Source organism: Argiope bruennichi, chromosome X1, assembly GCF_947563725.1.
Source record: "Argiope bruennichi chromosome X1, qqArgBrue1.1, whole genome shotgun sequence".
NCBI classification, from domain to species: Eukaryota; Metazoa; Arthropoda; class Arachnida; order Araneae; family Araneidae; genus Argiope; species Argiope bruennichi.
In genome coordinates this window covers 35,503,177-35,528,014 of record NC_079162.1, presented here as the reverse complement: position 1 = coordinate 35,528,014, position 24,838 = coordinate 35,503,177, and the positions used below count along the sequence as shown (strand labels likewise).

General features: G+C 28.4%; 1 protein-coding gene across 1 annotated transcript; it reads right to left on the bottom strand.

Annotated features, from left to right (window-relative positions):
• Positions 1–4,928: 4,928 nt before the first annotated feature.
• LOC129959048 (angiotensin-converting enzyme-like) lies at positions 4,929–23,814 on the bottom strand. Its single transcript, XM_056071838.1, has 6 exons — positions 23,571–23,814; positions 20,833–21,053; positions 19,821–19,965; positions 11,655–11,753; positions 6,092–6,208; positions 4,929–5,164 (listed from the first exon to the last, which is right to left on the bottom strand). Exons 1-6 carry the CDS (start codon positions 23,690–23,692, stop codon positions 5,002–5,004), a joined length of 867 nt encoding a protein of 288 aa, XP_055927813.1. The 5' UTR covers positions 23,693–23,814; the 3' UTR covers positions 4,929–5,001.
• Between the last annotated feature and the right edge of the window lie 1,024 nt (positions 23,815–24,838).

Here is a 24,838-nt window from a genome sequence, read left to right as displayed (position 1 = left end):
GGAGAGGTCGAGTTAATATAATCTACACGGATAACGGCACCAACTTCGTTGGTACAAGTAATGCCTTGAAAAATCTAGATTGGGAGAAGATCATGTCGTTTTCCACTATCAAGAAAATTAAATGGAATTTCAACCCTCCAACTGCTGCATGGTGGGGTGGATGGTGGGAGCGGATGATTCGCATGCTAAAAGAAATGCTAAGGAGAATTTTGGGCCGAAAGAGTATTGATTATGAAGAATTGGAAACTCTTATATGTGACTGTGAAGCTACAATAAATTCCAGGCCTCTCACGTATATTGAAGATAATTCAGAAGGTCTAAGGCCATTGACACCTGCTTGTTTCTTGCAAGGCATTCCTAGTAGTGATACAATTGACTTAGACGAAATCGACAGTAAAAGCCTAAATAGAAGATTACGTTTTGTTCAAAAACTACGGCATGATTTAAGAACGAGATTTCGCAACGAATACTTAGCAATGTTAGTGCATAAAGGTCGTCACACCCGAGATGAATCTTTGAATGTTGGAGACATAATTCTCCTTGAAACTGATGGAAAACGCCTTCACTGGCCCTTAGGAATTGTAACTGAAGTCCTCCCTGGAGCAGATGGACATTCAAGAGTCGCCAGAGTAAGAGCAGCTCAAGGGGAAAAATTAAGACCATTCCAGAGACTTTATTCCTTGGAAATCAGAAGTTCTGAAAAATTATCATTCATTGCTCAGCAAAAGGATAAAGACACAAACACTCAACTTCCTGCAACTCCAGCTGTTTCAGATCAAGATTCCAGTGAAGATGATGATTATATAACCAAAGTAACTCCTGATGTTGTCACTAAAGCTGGACGGCGTATTAAAATTCCCAATAGACTCGATTTATAACTTTTGTTGCAATTTTAGGTACTCCATAAAATTGCAAGGTGGGAGATTATGTAAGCGTCATACCAGTTGCAACTCAACTCCACTCCAAAATGTAATTAATTCAGATTTCGTCTTTCTCGATGTAAATATGCTTTCGAAACTTTGCTATGTAAATAATCGCAAATAAAGTGTTCTCTCATATCACATCCATAGTAATTATTGAAGATATTTTACAATTGCTATGGAGAAATATTTGTAACTAGTTAATAATTTTTGTCCATTATTAATTAATAATTTAAATTTTTGAATGTTACTGAATGCATTGTAAGCAATAAAGATGCGTTCCGAAGTATAAAATTTTGAAAAATATATATTTTCGCAAAACATTTGAAAAGGGCGAATGCTGCATTTTTCTAAAATTTTATTATTGTATTATCAATACAAATTGTACAGCTTGCGAAATTAATTCACTTTTTATAATAATATGCCATTGAAACACAAATCAATTCAGTTTGGCATTACAAACTGCAAGATCTTAGAAACAGTTTAAAATAGTGATTCTAAAATCAACCATAATTAGATCCTCATTTCAAAACTGTGTCGACTTGTCACCTTCCATCTCAAAAACAAAATGTTACAGTAAAAAGGGTAATTGAATCGTGGCGCCATCTGTTGGAAATTTGTGTAGGTTAAAGTCTCTTGAACAAATTCACATGGAATAATGAAAGTTTTAAGACGCTTTTAATTATTTCCTCTAAATTGCAAACAATTTCATGACGAAATGGTATGGAATTTCGTAGTAGGTTTAGAATGTGACTCTAAAAGTTATAAAAATCTAAAATTCATAACTATCATAAATCAGCACTTCGTTTACACATAATCATTCTTTTTAATACTGTTAATTTATTTTGTAGGATTTTGTAATTTAGAAATAGTAAAGAAATAATTCGGTATTCATTTGAATAACTTTTTATTTATTTGCTTATTTTCTAAATTAATGATATCTTACAATTAATTACACAATTTTTTCTCGACCTTTAATACCAGTTACTCACTTTGTAACGATAGTAACATGTAGATCTGTGACCATGAGTCATGAGTCTCTCTCGTTTTACTGATTCTGACTGCCATAATTACGCCATTTACTGCCAATTTCAGTTAGTTAATAGTAAAACTAATGACTTTTAAACGAAATGATAAATACAATATAGGGCCAGATTGTCAACCATGCAATGTACGCATCTGCCTAGGTCTCTCCTGCATTTAAGAGGGCCCTATTATCATAAAAATGTGTTTGTAGTGTTTTCAGGAAATTTAATTTTGTCTTTCGTTAAATTTATAATAGTCATTTGCGCAAAATTAATCAAACTGGTATCAAGTATAGTTTAAACTTCAGAACATTGCTTGAATTGTATTTTTTCTTCTTTTCAATTCCGCTTGCATATTGGTTTGGTACAATTTTTTTATTTTGAGTTGACCAGTTGATTCATGAGTCAAAGTACCAGCAAAATGCATATTAGGGTATTTAGCTTGTGCTTAAAAATTGTAATTTTTTAAAAATTATTTTTAAATTTAATTTTTTTTTAGATGCAAAATACTAAAACTAAATCTTTTGAAAGTAATCCATAATCAAATGTTTTATTGATCATGGTTGGTATAATATTGGCCATTTAAAAACTCCTTTTATGAAAAAAAACTATCAAAAATATCTAGTTTTGAATCTGATGAAAGATAAGAGCTCTCCCGAAAATTGCATTGTCTGTGAATCAACCGGGCTTAATCTGGGTCTGCTGAGACCACTACAAAATATTTGAATTTTCGGTTCTTTTTCTTTTTGCATCATGATGGTACGTAATTGATTTCAAATAAAATTCTATTGAAAATGCGTACAATAATAGTTTTACTATACAGTATGTCTTCATGCATAATTTATTTATTTTTCATTTCGCAATTTAAGGGAAAACTACGATATAAAAAATATTAGTTCTGATTCAAATTTGATATCTACTTAATAATTTGTCAAAAACTTATTCAAGAAACATACATAAGATAAATAATTTTTTATTCCCTAAAGTTTTCAATGGACGAAAAAGGATTAATAATTTGAATTAAATTAATTTCTAATTCTTTAAAAATTTGATTGATTTGTCTGTTTCGAAATACACCATAAGCTCTTAAAATGTTAAATCAGCAAGATAGGTTCAATGATTTTTCCATTTAAATGGATTTTGTTTGTTATTCATTTCGCTTTATTTTTATCCAAACGCCCTTTTAACTCTCCCTTTAAGAATTGGCCATGGGTAGAACTTGAAAATAATTTGACTAACGAGTTATAATATGGATAAACTTCCTGTTGGAAGTTTTGTCAAGTGGAAACAAAATTGAGAAAGAATTAAAATTATAAATTATTTCTTTTTTTAACTAAGAAATTATCATCTCAGAAATTTGTACTTGAAGAATTTATATTTGTCTGAATGCTTCTGAATGACATTCATTATCGTTTGAATTAATTGAATGAAAGAATTGAATGAATATCGTTTGAATTAATTGAATGAATTGAAAATATTGAATTGAATGAATGAAATTAAAAAATGTATATTTAAGATCGTATTAGAATAACTTCTGAACAACTTTTAATATAAATTCATAACTTTTATTATTTTGCACGAAACTGAATAGAAGTTTTGTGAATAATTAGGCTAAATCCTTAAAAAATAAATAAGGTCGTGTCTAATAAGGTAAAGTCTAATCGTGTTTAAGCGATACATTTTAACAAATTTCAGAGCTTCACTTCTCGATTCTCAAAATGTATGATTTTTCGGTGGCATAAACTCACATGTAAATAAAAAATTTTTAACATCTGTACTCATAATTTTTTCTCACAGTTAATGGCTGCCATGAACTGCAACTCAAACACTGCTTCTTCTTCTTCTTCTTTTTTTTTTCTTTTTTTTTTTTTCATTAGAGATGGAGCTACATGAAATATAACGCAGCTTAGAATATTGCAGAATACAATTAACACGTGAGTTTAATTGTATTAGCATCACATGATATATAATGAACTTTCTCATCATCTGTTTGCTCAACAAGAAATTAATCATGGGATCTGGCATCCAAAACTGCAACTTGATTGATGATTATTGTGGTATAAAAAAATTATTTTTGTTGTTGTGAAGATCAACAAAGTTCTGGGAGTTATTTAACATTTTTTGTGTCTTAAATTGAATAAAATTTTATATCAGATTGATTTAAGAAACATTTTCAGATTTATCTTTCATACAGATAACCTAAGCTTGTACAGGGCTTCTTAAATAGTTGTTTGGATTTCAAAACAGCAACCACCTATCAAAATAGCAGAAGGTCAAAAATTTTACCAGAACTTTCTTTCCATAGATTTATAATTAAAAAATATTTAACCCTCTCCACATTAAATTATTATTTGTTAGGAAAAAATTATCCAATGAAAAAAAAATTAAAAATACTTCATATTTATAAAATTATTCATTTCGTCATTAATAGGCGTTATAAATTTGTATCCTAATCATATTGTCATCTAGGAACATCTAAGTGTAATACGAGTATAGGTGGTGACATCTGTTGATTATTAAAAGTAGATAATTCTGGTGATATCATCCGGGCCGAAAAGGTTAAAAAAGTACTCTTCATTAAAAAAATTTCACGAAAATTTTGTAAATAACTGTTAGTGATAGAATTTTTTTTTTGAGGATCTCTAATAAATACTTCATTTTTATTATTGGTTTTCAGAGTCGCGGTAAAATTTTTCTGACTGAAAATGGGACAGTCGCGAATGTGAAAAGTTTTAAGTCCCTCTAGTACACATAATCATTTTCCTGTCGATACTGTCTCGTACAATGGAGGCGGGGGCTGTACAAAGAAAAAAAAGTACACACAATCAATTCTTTCCACGCTCCTCTTGCCAGATTCAGTGATAAAATGAATTATAGTAATTTATTGAACATGACACTTTGCAGATGTTATTATATTTTATTGGTTTACCAAATGAATAATTTTGAAGTTATTTAGCTTTTTGCCATATGTATTTCCGTCTGTATTTATTTAAACTTAAAAAATAATGAAAACCAATCCAAATTTTACACAGAGATATGTGTTGCTTATTCTACAATTACCAATTTACACTAATATTGTTGTTATGATTATAATCAATGAGCCACTTGTACAATGGCTCATAGTAATTCAAGAGCGGCTTCGTTGACAGTTTTCTTTGGCCAGTCAGTACTTCAAGCGCATCTTTCCAAGATACAGATGCACCAAGAGAAAGCATAAATCTGTAAGGTAATAAAAAGAGCAAGATCAGGTATAAAAGAAGCATTTCCAAGAAATAAAAAATGGGAAAATTCTCATTTTATTTATAGAATTTTGCTAAAATGAACTAAAAAACCAAATAGGACTGAATAAGCATATATTTTCAGAGTAAAAAAAAATCCAAATGCATCAATATATTTGTGATTATTAGGTTGTCTTATGTGGAAGCAAGTTGTTTCACGATAATGACTATAATAGAGGCCGGGAATGATTGAATCATCTATTTTAGTTTTTTTTTTTTTCGGGGGGGGGGGGTATGTGTTTCTTCTTAAGAAAATGTATGAACTGGATAGTCATTTTTTTTAAGGGTGAATCGGAAATGAATGTAAATGATTTGTGCTTCCCACAATATATGTTGAAAGAGAAGCAAGAATTTTTCTCAGAGATATAAGGTTAATTTCCTCCTCTATTCTGTTAAATTAAATTAAATTTAATTAATTAAATTTCGGTGCACTGATGTTACTCAAACTATGTTAAATAACACTTTCTACTATATATTTATATCAAAATGAATTTTAAGTGTTATGGTCAAAATTTGTTTTTTTAGTCAAATTTAGTCAAATTTTTTTATACTCCGGATTGTATAAAAATATTTGTGTCGCTCAACTCCAACTAAATAACAGCAATAATTCATATTCAAAATAAAATGAAACCGCTACATGCATACAATGAATATTGTATCCTGTTTGAGTGACTATAAAATGTATAAACATATTTAAACGTAAGTGGAAGTCTAATTTTCAAAATCTAAGAGAATTATCAAAATCAATCTTCTTACTACTAGTATTTGGATTCAGATTTTCATGACAAATGATATCATTCCCAAACATAATACCATTTATAGTTAATTTCCTATAAACTATCTTATTTAAGAATTGCTTCATATTTACTTCAGTCTCTTTCCACCTTCCTTGCTTGTTATAAAACAACAGGAATGAAGATCTTCCCCAGCAAATCTGCACATGGCTTCTAGAAATTGATGCTCCAAGAATCGACTCAAAAAGTACCTTACAAAGAGATATATAATGATATCCAGTAAAAAAGCAGTAATATAAAATTGATAAAATAACAATGTCAGTCCAATCTAAAAAGAAAATTTTAGAATAGATCGAATGTCTGGTAAAAAGACATTCAGCTTACAAACAAATTTTCCGAACACGAAACTGTTGTGTTTTAAATGCAAACCAGCAGTTCAAAATCAAAATCATTAATAATTCATAATAAAAATGGCTAACATTTACTAAGAAATAAGTTGATTAACAATTAACAGCGAAAGAAGTTAATGTTTCTAAAATGTAGAATAAATTGTTCCAAGAATGATTGCGTGAAATGTTAAACTATTACCTCAGCCCTTTATAGTGGCACAGAGCATCATTGTATTTTCACATTAATTCAACCTACCATAATTTGAATTAATAATTCCAAAAAAGTGAAAAGCTTCAGATGCATTTATAAAGTTTTGATAAATGTAATAAATCATTCAGAACCTTTCATAATTAGAATAAGGTCTAAATTATTGCATTGTCACCTTGCATGAAATAACTTTCATTCATAAGAATAAAACACAATTTTCATACATTGTAAAAATTTTGGATTTTACAGCCTAAAATATAAACTATATTCAACCATCGTGTATTAATGATGAAGTGGCTTTCCATGGGTTATTTTGGATGGATTATTTTAATAGCCTATTTTAAGTAAAATAGTTAATGAATAAAATTTGACCTATTATCAAAGCGAGTGAGTGTCTAAAATAAAATACATTCTGGTCATAGCCAAAAACTAATTATTGAAATTAATTTGATGATATATTGCAGCTTATGAACGATTGTACTCTATAAAATCGGAAATTGTTTTCTGTATTGTAATATTTTTACAATAAATGATTATGCTATCATATAATCTTTATTTAATGAGCTATGAAAATTTTTGTTTCCGCTCCATAAATATCTAATTTAACATTTCGCATAAACAAAACAGAAACTCGAGATTATCTTTAAAATCTTTCTTATCATTATTTAAAAATTCACTGATTAATTTGCGAAACAGTTTTAATGCTTTTAATTCTCATTTTCGATATAGATAAACAAATAGCTGTGAAGTAAGTTACAAAGCTGCTAAAAAAAAAGAGTTCAGCAGTTGTTAAAACAATGAAATGAAGAAAATCGCATAGATGAGGAAATACAATTAAATGTTGTAATTGCAATTATTCATTTATTTTTATTTCCTAATAAGCATTTTAAAAATGTATTTAAAAACAAAATGGAAATGTAAGAAAGCAATCAATTGTTTCTTGATATTAAGCAATCACGTTTCTTTTTCTCATCATCTTTGCCTTTTAAATGTTTTATTTCGTTTGAATCCCGAGAGAGGCATGCGCTTTGTCATAAAAATAACCTTATGCCATTGTGAATGCTTTTTTTAAAAGAAACCTTTACGTTAAGTCGCCTATCAATACTGAAAGAATAAACACTTATTAATCAAATTTGGTTGTATTTATAATACAAATTTCCAGTGTATTACAAGCGGCTTCACACTGTTGCCTGAAATACACGAAGTCGTTTTAAACATTGCATTGCATTAAGGACTCAGTCGAAGGCAATTTGAAATGGAAACCAAAGAGAATGGTCTCTTCGAAACTTTTTCGTATATTCTCTAATAATTGGACTAGCTTATAGCGAACGTCGAACAGTAGCTACGAAACAACCTTTTTACTTGCTTTGTTGGCTGATTGGGGGGGGGGGGTCGATTAATCGCTGGAATGCGGTTAATACACAAGCATCGAAATTTCGGATGCTTATTTTGGACGTCTTGATCTACTTCAATTCTGCAATATCATAGGAAAAACACAACTGTAAATGCCATCTAACATCTAAGTGCAAGTTCTCTTACGCTGCACTTACATTTTACATCGTTTTCGTCATATTAAATAAAGAAATGATTTTGAATTACATCAGGATGGCGCAATTACTGTGTCAGTTGATCATGAATTGCCTTCATTACTATAGATTCTTTTGGCAAACGACTTCCATTAGAATAATAAGATTAAATAATCATAGATACTCAAGGCATTGCTTTAAAGAAATTTTTATATCGACGCAATTTTTATAATTACTTTTATATCAAATTCCATTTTATCAAATTATGAATGACTAAAATCATTTTTTGGTCTTTAAATTACATTTAAAACTGAATAGTAAACTTCCTCTCCTCCTCCTCCTTTTTTTTTGTCTGTTATTGTCTTTTCCCAATAAATTAAGTTGCAAAATAAAAATCCAACATTTATCGATTGGAAAAAATAATATTGGCCCAGACATTTATTAGCAAAACAGTTTTAAAAACTGTAATGAAAAAGTACTAATAACATCATAAAAATACGAATATCGTGAAATTAAACTGAAAAACTTAGTTGAGTAATATTTGAAACTTCATAATCACATTACAAATATGATTATAAACAATTAAAAAACACATTAATTTAAAGACGATCCTCATATCAAAACAATAATTTTTTATTGAAAAAGATAAGCACGCATCTCTTTATTTGATGAACAATATCATAACTATTATTATCATGCATTCACGTATTTCAAGCTCTAGAAACGAGAAATTGCTTGTTACATCTGAATACTAATTTTTTGCTTCGTAGCAAATACCAGAAGAGTAGGCCACCCCCAGTTTTCTTTTATGAACCAATATACGGAATTCATGTTGAAATACGAGTCTGAGAGTGGTTGTAGTTTCCTGTTCACTAAGACACAACTCTTTATGAGCATTATGGCTTCCTTCTTCCTTTCGCAATTGTATTCAAACATCGTCACGACACGTGTGTTCATTTCTTTGTTCTTGACTGGAGTAATCTGGTGACCTTCGAAATGACTAAGTCTCCGAATACTTTACATTAGAAAAGAGATACCTATTGTTTTCATTTTAATTTTTGTACGATAGAAGAAAAAGTTGTTTAATTGTGTACTGGAATCATTTATCAATGAGAGAGATGATTCAGTTGAATAAATATAGAAAACTCAGTATTCGTTGTGGAATACGTTTACTGTTGGACGAGATAACTGTAGCAGAACGGATTTATACGGATAGAAGTAAAGTTCATATCGAAGGTTATAAACGATTGCAAAGGTTTTATAGAATTTTAGCGATAGACGCGATTTTACTAAATAAAGACAGAAGAAATTTAATTTATTAAAAAATATATGTAATATATCCTTTCCAATCGCACTTTTCAAATAAAAATATTATAACTGACTTTCTGTCTTAGTCAGTCGACACATACCATTAACTAACTATTTCTAATATAAATTAAGGCACGTGATTACGTCAGTTTCACTTTTTTTTTGAAAAACGTTGTAAAATAGTTACGTTTTTGAATTTTTGCTTAAAATAAATTGAAAAATCACCTATGAGATCAAACTGAATCAGTTAAATGAAAAGTTTTAGAAAATTGGATTTTTTCTTAACTAAAAAGAAATATAAAGTGAAAATCTTCTAGTTTAGAAGTTTATCATATGATTTTTTCAAATCCGGTAGACAGCTTATAATAACGATGGAATATATTATCTAATTCCTGAACTAAAAAGTAAACTGCTTTTCTGTCCAATCTTTAAATATTGGAATTCAGCTGATAAATAATATAAAAATTTCAATTTTTTCGCATTGTGTGTGCATACATCAATATGAAAAGATTGCTTAGTCTCTAATTCAGGAATTGCGGAACATATTGAGAAATTACTTTATCCAATTTGAACAAAAAATATGCATTAAATTTTAATTTATTATCAAATATGGGTTTTATCAGCAGGTGGCTACTAAAAGTGGGGACATATATCCCCACTTTTAGTAGTCAAAGAGTTAAAATGTGCATTATGTTAATATAAAAATCAATATAACTTCTCAAATAAGGAGTTTAGAGCTAAATTTAAATGTTTTTATGAAGATTACTGTTCAGAAACTAAAAATATTGAATTTAAAACAATTTTTGTTAGTTTGATAAAAACTCGAATATTCAACGTATAATGTTCAACGTAGTAACTAGAGTATTTTTTTGAAGTTATAAAAAGCAATTTAAATAATAACTAATTTGAAGATATCTTTCAATGATTTGGGATTTTACGGGTCTTCTCTAACGTCTTCCGCCTCATCATTACGATATAATCATGAATTGGAACATTTAAATTTTCACTAAAAAACGCTTAATCTAACACCTTGAAATTTTAAATCTTATGCTCGAAGACCAATATAAAAAGACTTTCAATCGCTTTGGAGTGATTGTGATTCCTTTTCAATATGCCTATGATGGAGTGTCCATATATATATTTTGAGACTTTTACACAAAAATAGAAGGCATTAAATGATTATGGCTTATTTCACATATTAAAAATATCTTGAGAAATACGGAAATTTGATTTTCTGCTCGCATGTTAAAAAAAATTATAATTATTTCTCATTTTCATTTTAAAACAAATAAAAATGGGTTTACCATGTAAAAAATAAAACAAACCACTTTATTACGCCATAGTAAAGAGTATGTATGTTGTTTTCCAGATCCGAACTTCAAAAAAAAAAAAAATAATAAGATTTACAAGGAAAGATAACGCTTTTTTTATCCTGGTACTTAATCTCAATATATCAAATGCTTATACGTCACATTTTTATTCATTATTGAATTTATTTAAAATAATCATAGAATACTACTATAAATTGATGTGATAGTATCTATAAAATGTTGAATTTGAAATGAATCTTCTTTCAGACAAAATGATCTTAACAGAATTCAAACACTAGAAGGACGATTTGAAGAAGTTTGAAAAATTAACACTATTGATTATTTTTCACTTGTTTCCCTGAAAAAAAAATGAATTCAGTAAAACTTTTCTCAGACCTTCAGGATATTTCCAAATATAGAAGATAATAAAAATAAAAGATAATAAAAATAAAAGTCATAATAATAAATCGCACGAAGAAAAGTTATACTGGTTCATTTATTTCATTGTTTAAGTCCACTATTCCGTTTTGACCCTTTATACACTACAATAAAAAATCGAATTGCCTGTGGAACTAGTAGTAATAATGCGCTACCTACCTAATAGATTACTAAGTTTTAATTGTAGAATATCGTTTTAAGATAATAGGGGGGGGGTAAAAAGAGATGAAAGAGTAAGACATAAAGCATTAATACTTTTAGAAATGGAAAAAGATAATATAAGGCTAAAAGTCTATATTTTTTTTAGATTAAATTTAACAAGTATTCATAACTGTCATTAAAATTATTTGTCTTGCATTTTGCAGAAATAAAATTTGCTGAAACATTAATAAACATTGTAAAATAAGACAAAGAATTATTAGTTAAAAATAGTGATCTTTCTCAAAAACACACAATTTTCTGCGATATTTTTATAAACATTTTGATTACAATTTATAAAAGATTAAAAAATTACATACCTCATATATGGAATGTGGAGGAGCACATGGTATTTTGACCCTGGATCAAATAATGAAGCACTCTCGATGTCAGGTGGTTCAATCCCTTGAAACTGTTTTCTACATGGAATTTAAAGTTATAAGATTAAACAAAATTTTTCAGAAACCAATTGTACCTTTATAAGTGTAATTTAGAAAATGAAAGCAAAAATATTTAAGATTTTCTCAAACTGTAAAGAATAATAATAAAAGATAATATTCTATGAAAAAACAAATTTCGCAACGACCTGTATTGAAAATATTAACTTGTTAGTAAAATTGACAGCATTTAATTTAAAAGAACGTGTAGTGCATTGCTATACAAAATGTCAAGATTTAAATAAAATGGTTAAATCAAATATTAATTAATATATAAGAACTAATGAATCACTTACAACTTTATTCAAATTTTTAATTAGAATATTGAAAAATTAATATTTTTTTTTAATTTTCCAATTTAAAGTTATTTGCGCAGAAAAACTTTAAACTTACTCTCGATTTTAAATTATTAATTATCCTCTTTTTTTCATCCTGACAATATACATGGGAATTTTTCAATTGAATTTCACATTACTCTTTTCCATTTTTTAATATTTACACAAATTTATATAGCTTACACACGGTTTAGACAAATTTTTTGTTAAATTAAGATAAATAGTATTTTTATATAAATAAGGAGGAAAATGTAGGTAAGTATGTCTAAAAAATGTATCAATTTCTCATGATTTCAGTCACAAGTCTTCGTTGACATTTTAATTCAACTCTGATTTTTTAATTAATTACTTCCGTAGTTCTTGTTTTTAATATAATTATTTAAATTATTTGTCTTGAAATCTAAAATTTCATTCATTTGTAAAATTTTTAAGACTAGCTGGTGTAATCACTGGGTATGTGAAGCAAAATATTTGTTTTAACACAAAGCGTAAATTCAGTTTTTGTTTTAAGAAAACATGCATGCTAGTTCACAACATGCAAAGCACAAGAAAAATATATTTAAACAGTTAATAAAAGGCATATAATAAAAAATGGATAAAACTTATGTTTGAAATATCATTCCAACTACCCACATACAATATTTTATTTATTTTTTTATGTTTCATTTCTTATAAAGTTTTAGAATTTTTAAAAGAACTGAAGATTTCCTTTGAGAACCATCTACTGTTTTTATTGAATATACTTATTTTAGAACGCTTAATGCATTAAACTATATTAACTAATAAATACTTAATAACTTTCGACTACTAAAAAAGATTTTTAATCCAAATTTGCATTTAAGGGGAAAAGTGCAGAGCTTCCTAAAAGTCAGCGTTAGAGTGTTTAGGGTTAATGGATAATTTTACGTTTAAAAAATAAGCCATTTACTGCAAAAAAAAACTGTAATTTAAGATTATGTGGTTTATAAAATGAATCAATAAAAAAGGAAGAAAATATGCTATAAAGAATGTGTTAAAAGTTGCTTCATTTTTGCTTATATTAGTATTAGTATTTTAGTATTATTAGTATATTAGTATTAGTATTTTTTACATTAAAAAGCAAAGCTGTGTGATAAAAAGTATTATTTCTTTAATATCAAGTAATATTCATTTGTAAAATAGCTTTTTTTACTGTATAATGTATAAAACTCAAGATTGTGCTATTTGTTGAGAAAATTATTTTATTGCTTATCTCTTTTGTTTATAAAATAGTTTGCTACATCAGTTTAACTAAACTATAGAGTAGGAAAATAATATTTTGCGAAGCAACTTCAAGTACAAAGCAAACATTTTTTATTTCACTTTTGCTTGCAAGTTATCCGTTCTTCGAAAATCACTTTTTTCCTTTTATTTTCATAGCTTCGAGACCGCGTCCTTCAAAAAGATTACGTTTATTGAACGCTGTTTTTGATTTGTTTAAAAGTAGGTTGGTTTCGATGATTAATTACTCAATTAGTTTACATTCCATTCTTCAGGTGGTGCATTTTTAACTGTTTACCGAGGCTCCTTTTTCAAGTGATAGGTATCACAAAGCATATTCTCCAGGAGATTTATAGAGGAAGAGCGAAGTTGTTATCAGTTTAAAGTAGGGCAGGTAAAGATTTCTTCCTATCAGAGGAGCGTGTTTCGCTAAGATATGGTGTAACTTCACGCTTTGTCAGTTTGGGAGCCTTTTATCACCACCTTAAATAGATTCTTCTAAAAATATTGAAGCTTCAAGGATGACACGCTCGTGTTTAATCTCTCTTGGCTAAAAAAGAAATGGACACCTTGAAATTCTCATTAACTTAAAGAGTATCAAAGGCGGACTTTTATTTCCCAAATACACAAATAATTTGTGATCTATGATTCGATTAAACAGGCATGTAATTTTACTAATATTTGATGTAAAAGACTATTAATTCTGTAATGTATCGACCATAAAAAATATTAAAAGTTAATTTGTTAACCCGCGAATTACGAAAAAAAAAATTAATTATTTGAAATTACTTTCCAGTATACTATTGATTATAGATTCAGCAATATATAAATATCACTTTACTAATTCTTCAAAGTGTCTATCAAATGCCTCGAGGTATTTTATGTTACAAAAAGAAATTCCGCCTGCAAAGTCTTGTTTCAGAAATAAGATAACATTTAAAAAATCATAATTTCTCAATTATTTCATTAAATCTACAATTTTGAAGCAATTTTGTTACAACTTCATGTTCAGTTATTTTTATTAACACTCCGTTTTGAAAGGCTGTTTTAGGACGAACGTTAGAATTATGAACCATGTTTTGATGAGAAGGGAGATGTCAGATTTTAGATATTCCAGATGTGGTGATTTAGGGCCATATTAACCTTAGAAAGGGAAAGTCTATCACGTGTCTTCGCTATCCCATGGAAGATTCATTCAGCATGGATTAAAACAAGGTCGAATGAGAATAGAATTAGTAATAGCTTATTTAAAGTAGATCTGAAATTATTACCTTTATGAGCCTAATGTTTTTATATAATGAATCCGTAATCTGTGTTCGTAAAATATTTGAAAGGCACAAAAAGATTATTATTAGGAAAGCGCACCAAGAGAAATATATTTAATAATATAAATCCACGTAAGCAGCGAAAATTTAAAAAAAAACCCTAGGTTTTAAACTAGGAATCCATGGATTCCGAGATGAGAACTTACCATCAATCTATCGCAACTCAACCAAAGCAAATTCATAGAAATCGCCAGTATTTTTTTTTTTTTTGCTTTACTTTACTCGTGCATCATCCTCGAATTCCCATTCTATCCTAGAATTTCCATTCCCATCCCATTCAGTTATTTAATCATACTTACGTATGATTAAATAACTGAATTACATATAATATGCTTGCTTAAGAATTGAAAGTCTACCAAGAAGGAAAAGTAAATTATGTTTAGTTTTTTTATCACTGCACCGCAATGCTATCAATGTTTAAAAGAAAGGTTATATAAAATAATAATAAGGTAATAAAATTCGTATGAATGAAACAAAAAGCAGAGTCGTAGAAATAAAATTTAGCAATAAATGTCATCGAGAAAAACTACTTTCATTCCCGTTTATATTCTTAGACTTTACTTTTGCCCTTCATTTTTTGTTAGTCCTTCTTCTACTCGTGTAAAAAAATAAAAAAGTAGTATTGGAGTGACTATTTAATATATTATGCCACTTGGAAATATAAATGATCATTGGTTTAAATTAGTGTCGACAGTGGGGAGAGCTTTTGCTTTCCAGATGCATACACAATTAATGTAAACGTATAATTTGACTATGTATAAATACTACTTTACAAAAACGTCTGTTATAAAGTAGTATTAATACAATAATGCTTCTTCCTCCGAGGGGTGGGTCATCTCGAGAACGAAGAAGAGGAGTTTCCATTGTGTATATCTAAGCACATTCGTTGTTCCCTTGACGCTACAATCATAATGGTGTTGATTGGTAAACAGTCCCAACGCAGATGAAGGGATGCACTTTCTTGTGAGGGTTTCGTACATGTAAGATTCGTAATGGGATATATTATACGCCATTCGCATTATGGTCTTATGGTCTGAGGCAATCCGGCCATTCAGCTTTACCAAATGTCTTAGTGTCTAGACGAGTTACTCCTTGTGATACTATAATACTTCTGTCTTCAAAATTGTGAAGTTTAATTCATAACAAAAGAAGTTAGAAAAATGAACTATTGAAGTTTCAAGTTACAATTACAGCTTCGTCAAATAGGAATTATAGGCTATTTAATTTCTCAAATATATCAATAAGTTCTTACGTGCCGTTCAATAAATAGTATATTTGATTTTATTAATACTTGTATAAAAATGTTAATAATGTAATGGTGAGTAAAAAAACACATCCAAATGCTGAGAATAAACTTTTTTCTGAAAATAAAAAACGATTTTTTTTTTCTGCAGCAAAACATACGTTAAATAATAATTAAATTTCTGTTACGAAAATAAAAATATTTTTATATTCCGAAATTTGTTTAATTTTTTTTTCTGATTTGAAATAAATAATACTTACTAGAAAATCTACTATTGCAAGAAAAGAAAAGCCCCTGCGTCATATATAATTGGATACTTCATTCAATGCAACATTTACTTTGACAATCTGAAATCGTTTTTTTAAAGTTTCCACTTACAGAGTAGAATAAACTATAGAAAAAAAAGTGAATGAAAGAAGGTTTTCAAATACTTTTATTTCCATCAGAAAGCGAAAAACTAATAACAACTCAAGGAATCATAATAAAATTGAACATCATTACAAACATTATTTAAATAATGTTTATGAAAAGAATATAGACAACCGTTACTTTCAAAGGTTTTTTTCCCAACACTTTATTATCTTCAATGAGAAGCTCGTCTAAGTTTTTTTTCAAAATAAACGAACGCCTAGCCTTAATATCAGATGTTCTAAAAATTTACAAACAGCTAGAATAATTATTGCATAATCAAATAATTGAATATATATAAAAGTTCCACAACTAAAACCAATTTACGAAATTGTAAAATTTTAGTATTTATCAGAAGTATTTTGATATATCTCTAATTACCGAATGTTATCTTGAAGTGCTGCAAATAAAGCATATCATTAAACTATAAATGATGTTTAGCTATGACAGTTGTGCATATTTGGTTTGAATGGTTGCTCTTAGTTTGTTGATTGGAGCTGATCTTTGATAAGAATCATTATATTTTATATTTCCTCGAAAAACGGAATCCCTCATGCTGATTTCCAATGAGTGGAAGAAGGTGAAATGGGGCCAGGACAGCGCCAAATTGATCCTAAGCCCTAGGTAGAATTGCTAAAGCAGTGCCTTACTACTTACAGCATTTTTGTCAATTTGTCAGCACTTCTATGATCCCCTCACTCCAGTAAACTACATTCCAGTATTTTTTACATATATATAGCCTATTATATAAGTTTGTAAATACGTTTAATAAAAATTATGTATTCTTGAAAAAATAAGTAGTTTAATAAATTTTACTGGTCATAAAATCTGTACATAAAAAAATTATAGGCATCATTGCAATAAACAAATTGCAGATGGATCATATTTTCTAGAAGTTGTTTTTATGCCCCGATAGTTTTTAATCAGTCACAAAAAGTTGAACTTGAGTTCTTTTTTTTTTCACAGCAGATTACTCCAAACTAACTCCTGAACTTTGCTTTTTATACTGATTTTTGCCCACGCACCCCATCCTAAAATGAGCCTTAGTCAGGGGCCCAATCTTGGTTTGAAGGGGGAGTTCAACACCAGTTCTTGGTCTAAAGCATCTGCTGATTAGAATTCATTTAAAATAATACCTCAAGTCCCCGTAATAATATGGAAATGCACCCTCTTGCTTAAAATACTATTATTATTCATTCTCAAATACTGCTTGAATGTGTGACAAAACACATTCCTGCTACAAGCATTACTACTTTGTTAATCACTGAGGTTTCAACTCTATAGAAGTTCGGTCAGTGGGGCGTGGCCTAAGTCTCATACACTCCATCTTACCATGATTCAAAATTAAGAAGGTTGTCCAAAAATAAGTCATGAAATTGATTACTGTCCTTTGCAGTTAAGAACGTTTTCCAATAAGAGCAAGAATTGAAACGAAAAAAAAAAAAAAAAAAAATAGGAATTTAAAAAATCAAAACTAAGATTAATTGACACAAATTTACGGAATTAAACCAATACTTAAAAAAAATCTGGATATTTTATGTCATCTAGAAAATTTTGGGAATGAAAAGATCTAGGATTTTCATTTTCCTTAATATTTTTGCACCGTTTTTATTGAAATGGGTTTTCCCGGTTTACACGTGCTGATATTTTATTTGCTCAGAAGGGTAATGAACTATAATAAGGAAGTTTATCCTTAATTTGAGTAACCTTACCGAAATGCTTTAACACGTTGGCTGCCGCGTGACTCACTGGTAATTCACATCTACTATATAATTAGTTTACACTTTCTATCTAATTAAATTATTCCTTCTCTACTGCAGTTCAGTGATAGCAAAGAAGAGTTCTAATTAGATAGATGATCCGAATCCCAAGCGTAAATGAATCGAATTATGGAATAAAATTAATGTAAACGTGATAAAACAGTTTAAGCTAAAACACGATACGACACCACCAGACATAATATTTGATAAGCATAACACATCATGAAGTAAATAGCATAATTGAATGGAAGCTCATTATTAAGTTAATTTCATTGTAAATCAGAAGTCTGGATAGTATTTGAGAACCAACAATTTTTTTCAGGCTCATTTTAAAAAATTATAAAATCAACCATCTAAACGTTTTCTCAGTATTATCATTTTGTACTAGCATCAAACAATAAGGAAAGTATTATCCTATAGCATTGGAAAATAATGAAATAACTGTCGACTGTGCCAGTTTCAATAAATGATCAGAAACAATACGCATTTATAAATATTAAATCCATCATCAGCATATTACTGTATCATGAAAAATGAATGAAATTATTGCCAGCCACTGGAAATTAATAAACTTATAATTAATCGATAAAAAAAGGAAACAGTCTATAAAGATATGCAAACTAAATAGTGATGGAGAATGAAAATTAGTACACATTTTAAAGAGGATGTTTATTTTTAATTTCATTAAACTCTGAGTTTTCATTAATGTATCTAAATGGAATAAATGCTTAGGATTGTTTGCTAGGCTATAAACTTTCTATCAAAAATTTATATTTTTAGAAATTTGCACGATTCCTCAAATTTACATACCAATTATCAAATGCTTCGGTTTTCAGAAAATCGTACATGACCGCATAAAATTTAACATGATTTAGTATAGTTTCAAATTTATTTTCAGTTAAGTTATTTTCATACTTCCAATTGTAATTATACTGATTATAATATTGGTAATAATAGAAATAATTTTCTTTTTAATTAATGTGCTATGTATTTAAAGAAATAAGGAGTTGTATTGTTTCCCAAACTTGTTTTGGTTATGAGATCCGTTCTAAAATGCATAGAAAATCAATTTATCTCAAAAGTAAAAGTATGTGTTGCAAAAAGATGTTTCATTTTTGCAGACAGATGTTTGATACAATCACTTCTGAATTGTCTTAAAGGATTAGAGAAGTCGTAATAAACTCAGAAATTTAAAGAAATTAATATGTCAAATGTATGAGAAATTAGTTTCTCTGCCTCGAAAAGAAAATTAGCCGCTGAAAATAAAAGTGCTTCATTCTTGTGGATAGAAATTATACATAGTAGTTCCAAATTGTTTTGAACACTTTCAACGCTACCGACGAGATATCTCGTCTATCAGATACTTCCAATTACAGATTTCTGTGGTGAAATTTTTTATGCAAAAAATAAATGAAAAAAGTAAAGGTATTCTTCAGATATGTATTAAAATGTTCAACCTATTTAAACTGGCATAAGAGACAAATTTTGGCCCACAGAAACTTGTAATTGGAAGTATCTGAAAGACGAGATATCTCGTCGGTAGCGTTGAAAGTGTTAATTAGTAACACAATCGTAATTAACTCATAAAATTTTTTAACTTAAATGTTTAATAATATGCAATGAGAAGATGACATTTTTTCTTCTATGTATTTATGTTGATTCTCTATTTATCGCTATTTTCATCATATAAAAATTTTAATCAATATATTGAAACAACAGTTGTAAAATACAATGAATACCTGAGCTCCCACCACGCGATCATCATATCTTCTTCCTTGATTTCACCAGCGAAAAGTCCGTATCGCCAGATTTCTATTGTTAAAGCCCAGGGTAGCAGAACAAATTTAGAGAGAGCTTGCTTCATGAGGATATTCTCTAAAAGTTCTAAAAAAATATTTTAAAATCCGTCTCGTTACTTTTAAAGTTGCAAAAATAGTAAAATTAGCAGAAATCAATTCATTTTAATCAAAATACTGTGATTTCACAAATTGTGTCTATTATTTCACAAAGTCTAGTTTCTTTTAATTCAAAATAATTTCTTGTATTATTCTAGGTTGTAAAAATGCATTGGATTTGTTCTTATTTTCTATGAAATGCCTCATACTGTCTTCTTTTCCCTTATAAAAAATTATTTCCAGTAAAAAAAAAAATCAAATTACATAAATTAAGTATAATTGAAATATAAGCTTCTAAAGAATTATCCTTCCTAATTCTTACTATATAGAAAAAAATATAATAAAAATCATAATCGCCCTCATTTAGAAAATAATGAGGCTCCAATATCTTTAATATTTTGAATATTATTAAATCCACTTTCTGATGATTCCTGCTATCATAAATGTGTATGTCAAAGTAATAAGATATCTCGGATTAGGTAATCTTTATTTTCGATTAGTTGTTCCAGTTTAACGTATAATGGATTAAATTTAAAAACTATAAACATTTCATCCAAGTTAATTTTAAATGTAAAAGAAAATTTAAGAAATATGCATTGGTTTCCATATATCGAATCTCTTTTTAGCAAAAAAAAATTTCTACAGATTGCCTCCAAAAGTAAAGAAAATCTAAATCTGAAAATTGACATTTTCGACTTCAAAAATAAAAAAGAAAGCTGTTTTTCTTTTCTTTGTTTCGTTTATTTTAAATTTGAAAACATTGATAAGTAACACTGATCAAAGTATGGCTTATAGCTTGAGCTTTCAATCGCAAAAACAACCAATGCATCAACCAGTTAGTTTATTTTCATTTTACCTTTTGGCATATCAGCAGATCGAAGGTTTAATTTTTGTAGACATTTTGGACTTTGAGCCGCGTAAACCATAGTTTCTCCGATCGCTTCATGGAATGCGGAATTGGCGCCATTTCTGTAAATCATTGGGAGTTTGTGATAGGCCATGAAATATTGTATATGTCCCATCTCATGAACAGCTTCTAGAAAACTCTGTTCTTTCACTTCCGCGCATACTCGCATTCTGAAAAATGTAAACATTTATTAATAGGTCTTGGTCATGTAGTGAAGTTACAAAACCTATTTGTAAATGCATCATATCACTACAATATTATTTATCGCATAAAGTAATAAAATCTTGTAAGTTGATTAGTTGATGAAATATTTTCTGAAAATTCAAAAATTTTCTGTTTAAAATCTTCACTCGCAAACTTGAAAGAAATGTTCTACTTTGCATAGATTGTTTACATCCACTAATTGAAAATAAAACGAGCTTTCTGGAGCAGCATTTTCAAAGCCCATGTCTTTTGTTTGATAGCCTCTAATGAATTAACGCTTAGAATTCACATTAGTTAATAGATTTATTATTAAAACCTATCTTTAAACACTGAGCGTCTACTTTAAATGTTTAACATTTAATTTCTCAACCTTTAGCCATGTGCTGCATTTAGAAAAAATACGTTAAATGACGTAAATAATTATATTTTACGTTGTTTGATTCAATATATAATTTGCTGAAAGCATTATGACGTATAAATTTGTTTTCAGACTTTTAGTTTTGTTTGTAATATTTTTATCACACAAACATTCTAAAAAGAATTTGTAACCTTCAGTTTCTAGAACTGGCCTAATTATGAGATTTTGAATTTCATTACTTTAGGCTTATCAACGGTCGTCTTTAGAAAACTCTGGACGTTGATTGGTAGGCAGATCTTTCTTGAGGCAGCCATTAAAATGTTCTAAAATCATATAAAATAGTTATAAGGTCAAAACTCGGTCAGTTTAAGACACAGAGGAGTACAACTTTTTATTCAAAATGGCAGTTTCTCAAGAATATTTTATTATATATGGCTAATAGGATGAGGGATTGCATAAAAATTAAATTATATATATTTTTTTACAGAAGTATATTTATTGATTCAAACAACATAAAATATTATTCTTTATATAACTTAAAAGGTATTTTTCCAAGCAAAAATATATGCTTAATTGTTTAAAAATTAGTCAAAATTTAAGAGCGTAAAACTTCTCATTATCTGTTTAAGTTTTCACGTCAGAAACAGTTTCCATACATAGTCAGCCTTTCCAAAAATTGTTTTAATTTCTAAGAATTAATTGTTAATTTATTTATTTGTCAGCACCAAGCTATACAGAGCTATGACAAAGCTATACAGAGAGCTTTGCAAAAACAATGAGTTTCTGTGGATGAACGAGTTATTAAATAGAAAGTAACTCAGTGGATTCTCGGATATAAACATTGGCAGTTAATGAGATCTCCACCCTCCGTTTATTCAGGATTATTTTCAGAAAACTATCAATGAAAATGCATTTACTCCTCTTCTTTATTAAATAATCGTTTTCTATAAATTTTACATTTAAATGAAATTAATTGTTAGCTCAAAAATTCGGAATGGGGCGTGATATTTCGTTTATTTAAATAAGCTGTTCTACTCAATAATCCATGATTTCAAAAGGTTTGATTTTAATTTCTAATTTTTTACACACGATAAACAAAAGTTTGTTCTCGTTTGTGTTTGATATTGATCGAACCATTTCGCGTGATTTTATTTTTATTGCAAAAACTAAATGCTAGCCTTGAGGCTAGTCCTTGAGTTAAGACAAGATTATTGGTCAAGGATAAAAATATTATTTAATTCGAACAATACTTGACTTACATTCTTAGGTCAACTATGTTAGATTAAATGATAGATTTCCGTGTATTTGATCATTTATCGTTTAGTCCGTTCCATTCAAACACTTTACAATTTTATAAATTGTACGTCCAAGTGAATACGGAATGCAGTTTTAAACTGAATTACTAGGTCATTTATTTACCTCACACCTAAGCAAAATATTGGTTAATTTTATTAGTTTAAATTTAATGCTCAAAAATTGATTTTTTTCAATCTCCTTTTTATAAATTATGCAATTTCAACAGTAACGTTTGCTCTTAATATTACAGCTATTTTTTGAGAACTAATTGGTTGACGAATTCGTATTTGAGAAGCGATATTAAGTTCTGAATAATCTTAATGAAACGAAATAAATGTAAATAAAAAGCAGATAGAATCTGCTCTTTAAGGCGTTCATCATTGATTTGTACATAAAGCCAATGATCTTATAACTAAGTAAATAATTAGGTCTTAGAAACTCTCTTATAACTTAATTAATCAGAGTATAACCTCTTAGTTGAAGTCTCAAATTATTAGCAATTTTCGCTACTGAATGCATTAATAGTAGTATAGAATGTATTAATAGTAGTAATCAATTCAAATCTTCGTTATAATTTCATGGAAAGACTAACTAATGTCTCAAAAATTAGTAAAAATGTTTTATTAAATACATCCATTAACTACTAAAGACTTCTTATCTAATTATAAAATTAAATAGATGATTTATATATTGCTTCATTTTTCATTAAGTTTAATATAATTTTCATAACCTCTTCAAAAAGTTGTAGGATTTCTTTTATCTACAACAATGAATTTAAATTATTAAATCTTTCATTCATCTTGTGATCTATAATTCTTAAATTAATCACCTGTAATCTTCACCTAAGGCAAAATCGTAAGAAACTGCATGACAATCTACGAAACGGCCATCGGTTGGTTGCACAAACATTGATTTGCTCCAAAACTTCGGCTTCATAGAATCCAATCCCATTGTTGTGTAAAACTCTTCAGCCTTTCTGATAAGATCAATAACAGAAAATCCTTTTGATAACAATACTGCTGTCACATTCGTTGAAGTTTCGGGATATGGTAACAAGACATCACTCAACCCACTCCAATTTTCTCCCCATAAACTGCCTGTAAAATTTGAGAAAAAAAATTAAATTTCCAGGCATACCGTTATTGTCAATTCCTTCTCATTATGAATTTAAAATATAAAATCTCATAATTGGTGAAAAGCGGTGTAAGATTTCCAATTAGGCAGACTAGTCAGTTTCCTGGTGTCTCTGGACCGAAAGGGTGCCGCAACCGAATCGATAAAAGAAATTAACCTAATTGTCAAATAAATAAATTTTAAGACATACAATTTTTTAAATGACAAAATATTAGTATTACTGTGTGTGTACATAAATAATTGATTTTTATAATGAAATATCAATCATTCATTAAATGATCATGCTATATTCCAATTGAAAGCTGCAGTAAAATAGTAATTTTATATTTATTTGATATTTATTGTCCCTTTACTAATCCTTCATAAAATTTACATGCTGTTATTTGAAAGTAAGGAAATCAATAATTAAGATAATCAGGGTCAATTTTCCAAGAATTTTATTCTTAATTACTTTTTGTAAAATATATGTTTAAGAAATAAATTAATTAAAGCAATGTATTTTAACAAAATTATTAAGATAAAATGATTGGTCAAAATAAACCGTTAATAGAAGTTAATCATTAAAATAAATTACAAATGCATTGAAATGTGAAATAAAATTATCCATGGTTCTCATAATGTATCTTGTTTAGGGCCGCAAAATAGCTAAATACATTACTCAACCAATTCCAATTTTGGTTTTTATTGCATTTCCATTATACTAAAAAAAATGCCTTAAATATACGAGACGTTAATTGAATAGAACGTCTCCGTCTAAATATTGAATAGCCGTCTAAATATTAAAAAATTATCTTTACATTCACAGTTCAAGTTAACCGCTGTATTAAGTTTCTTTTCTTTTCTTTATTTTTCGCTTCTAGAAATGCATAAATGAATACTATCGTATATTTCATTCTGGAATAGATATTAAAGTAGGTTTCCGGTTTGAAAGGGATACATTCCTGACGTCTTCGTTGAGCATTT

Coding starts and splice junctions, on each gene's coding strand:
- LOC129959048 (XM_056071838.1), bottom strand. CDS start 23,692: ATGGGATTGGATTCTATGAAGCCGAAGTTTTGGAGCAAATCAATGTTT. Junction 6,209..11,654: donor CTCCACATTCCATATATGAG/GTATGTAATTTT, acceptor TCTCTTTGTAAG/GTACTTTTTGAGTCGATTCT. Junction 5,165..6,091: donor GAAGGTGGAAAGAGACTGAA/GTAAATATGAAG, acceptor ATTACCTTACAG/ATTTATGCTTTCTCTTGGTG.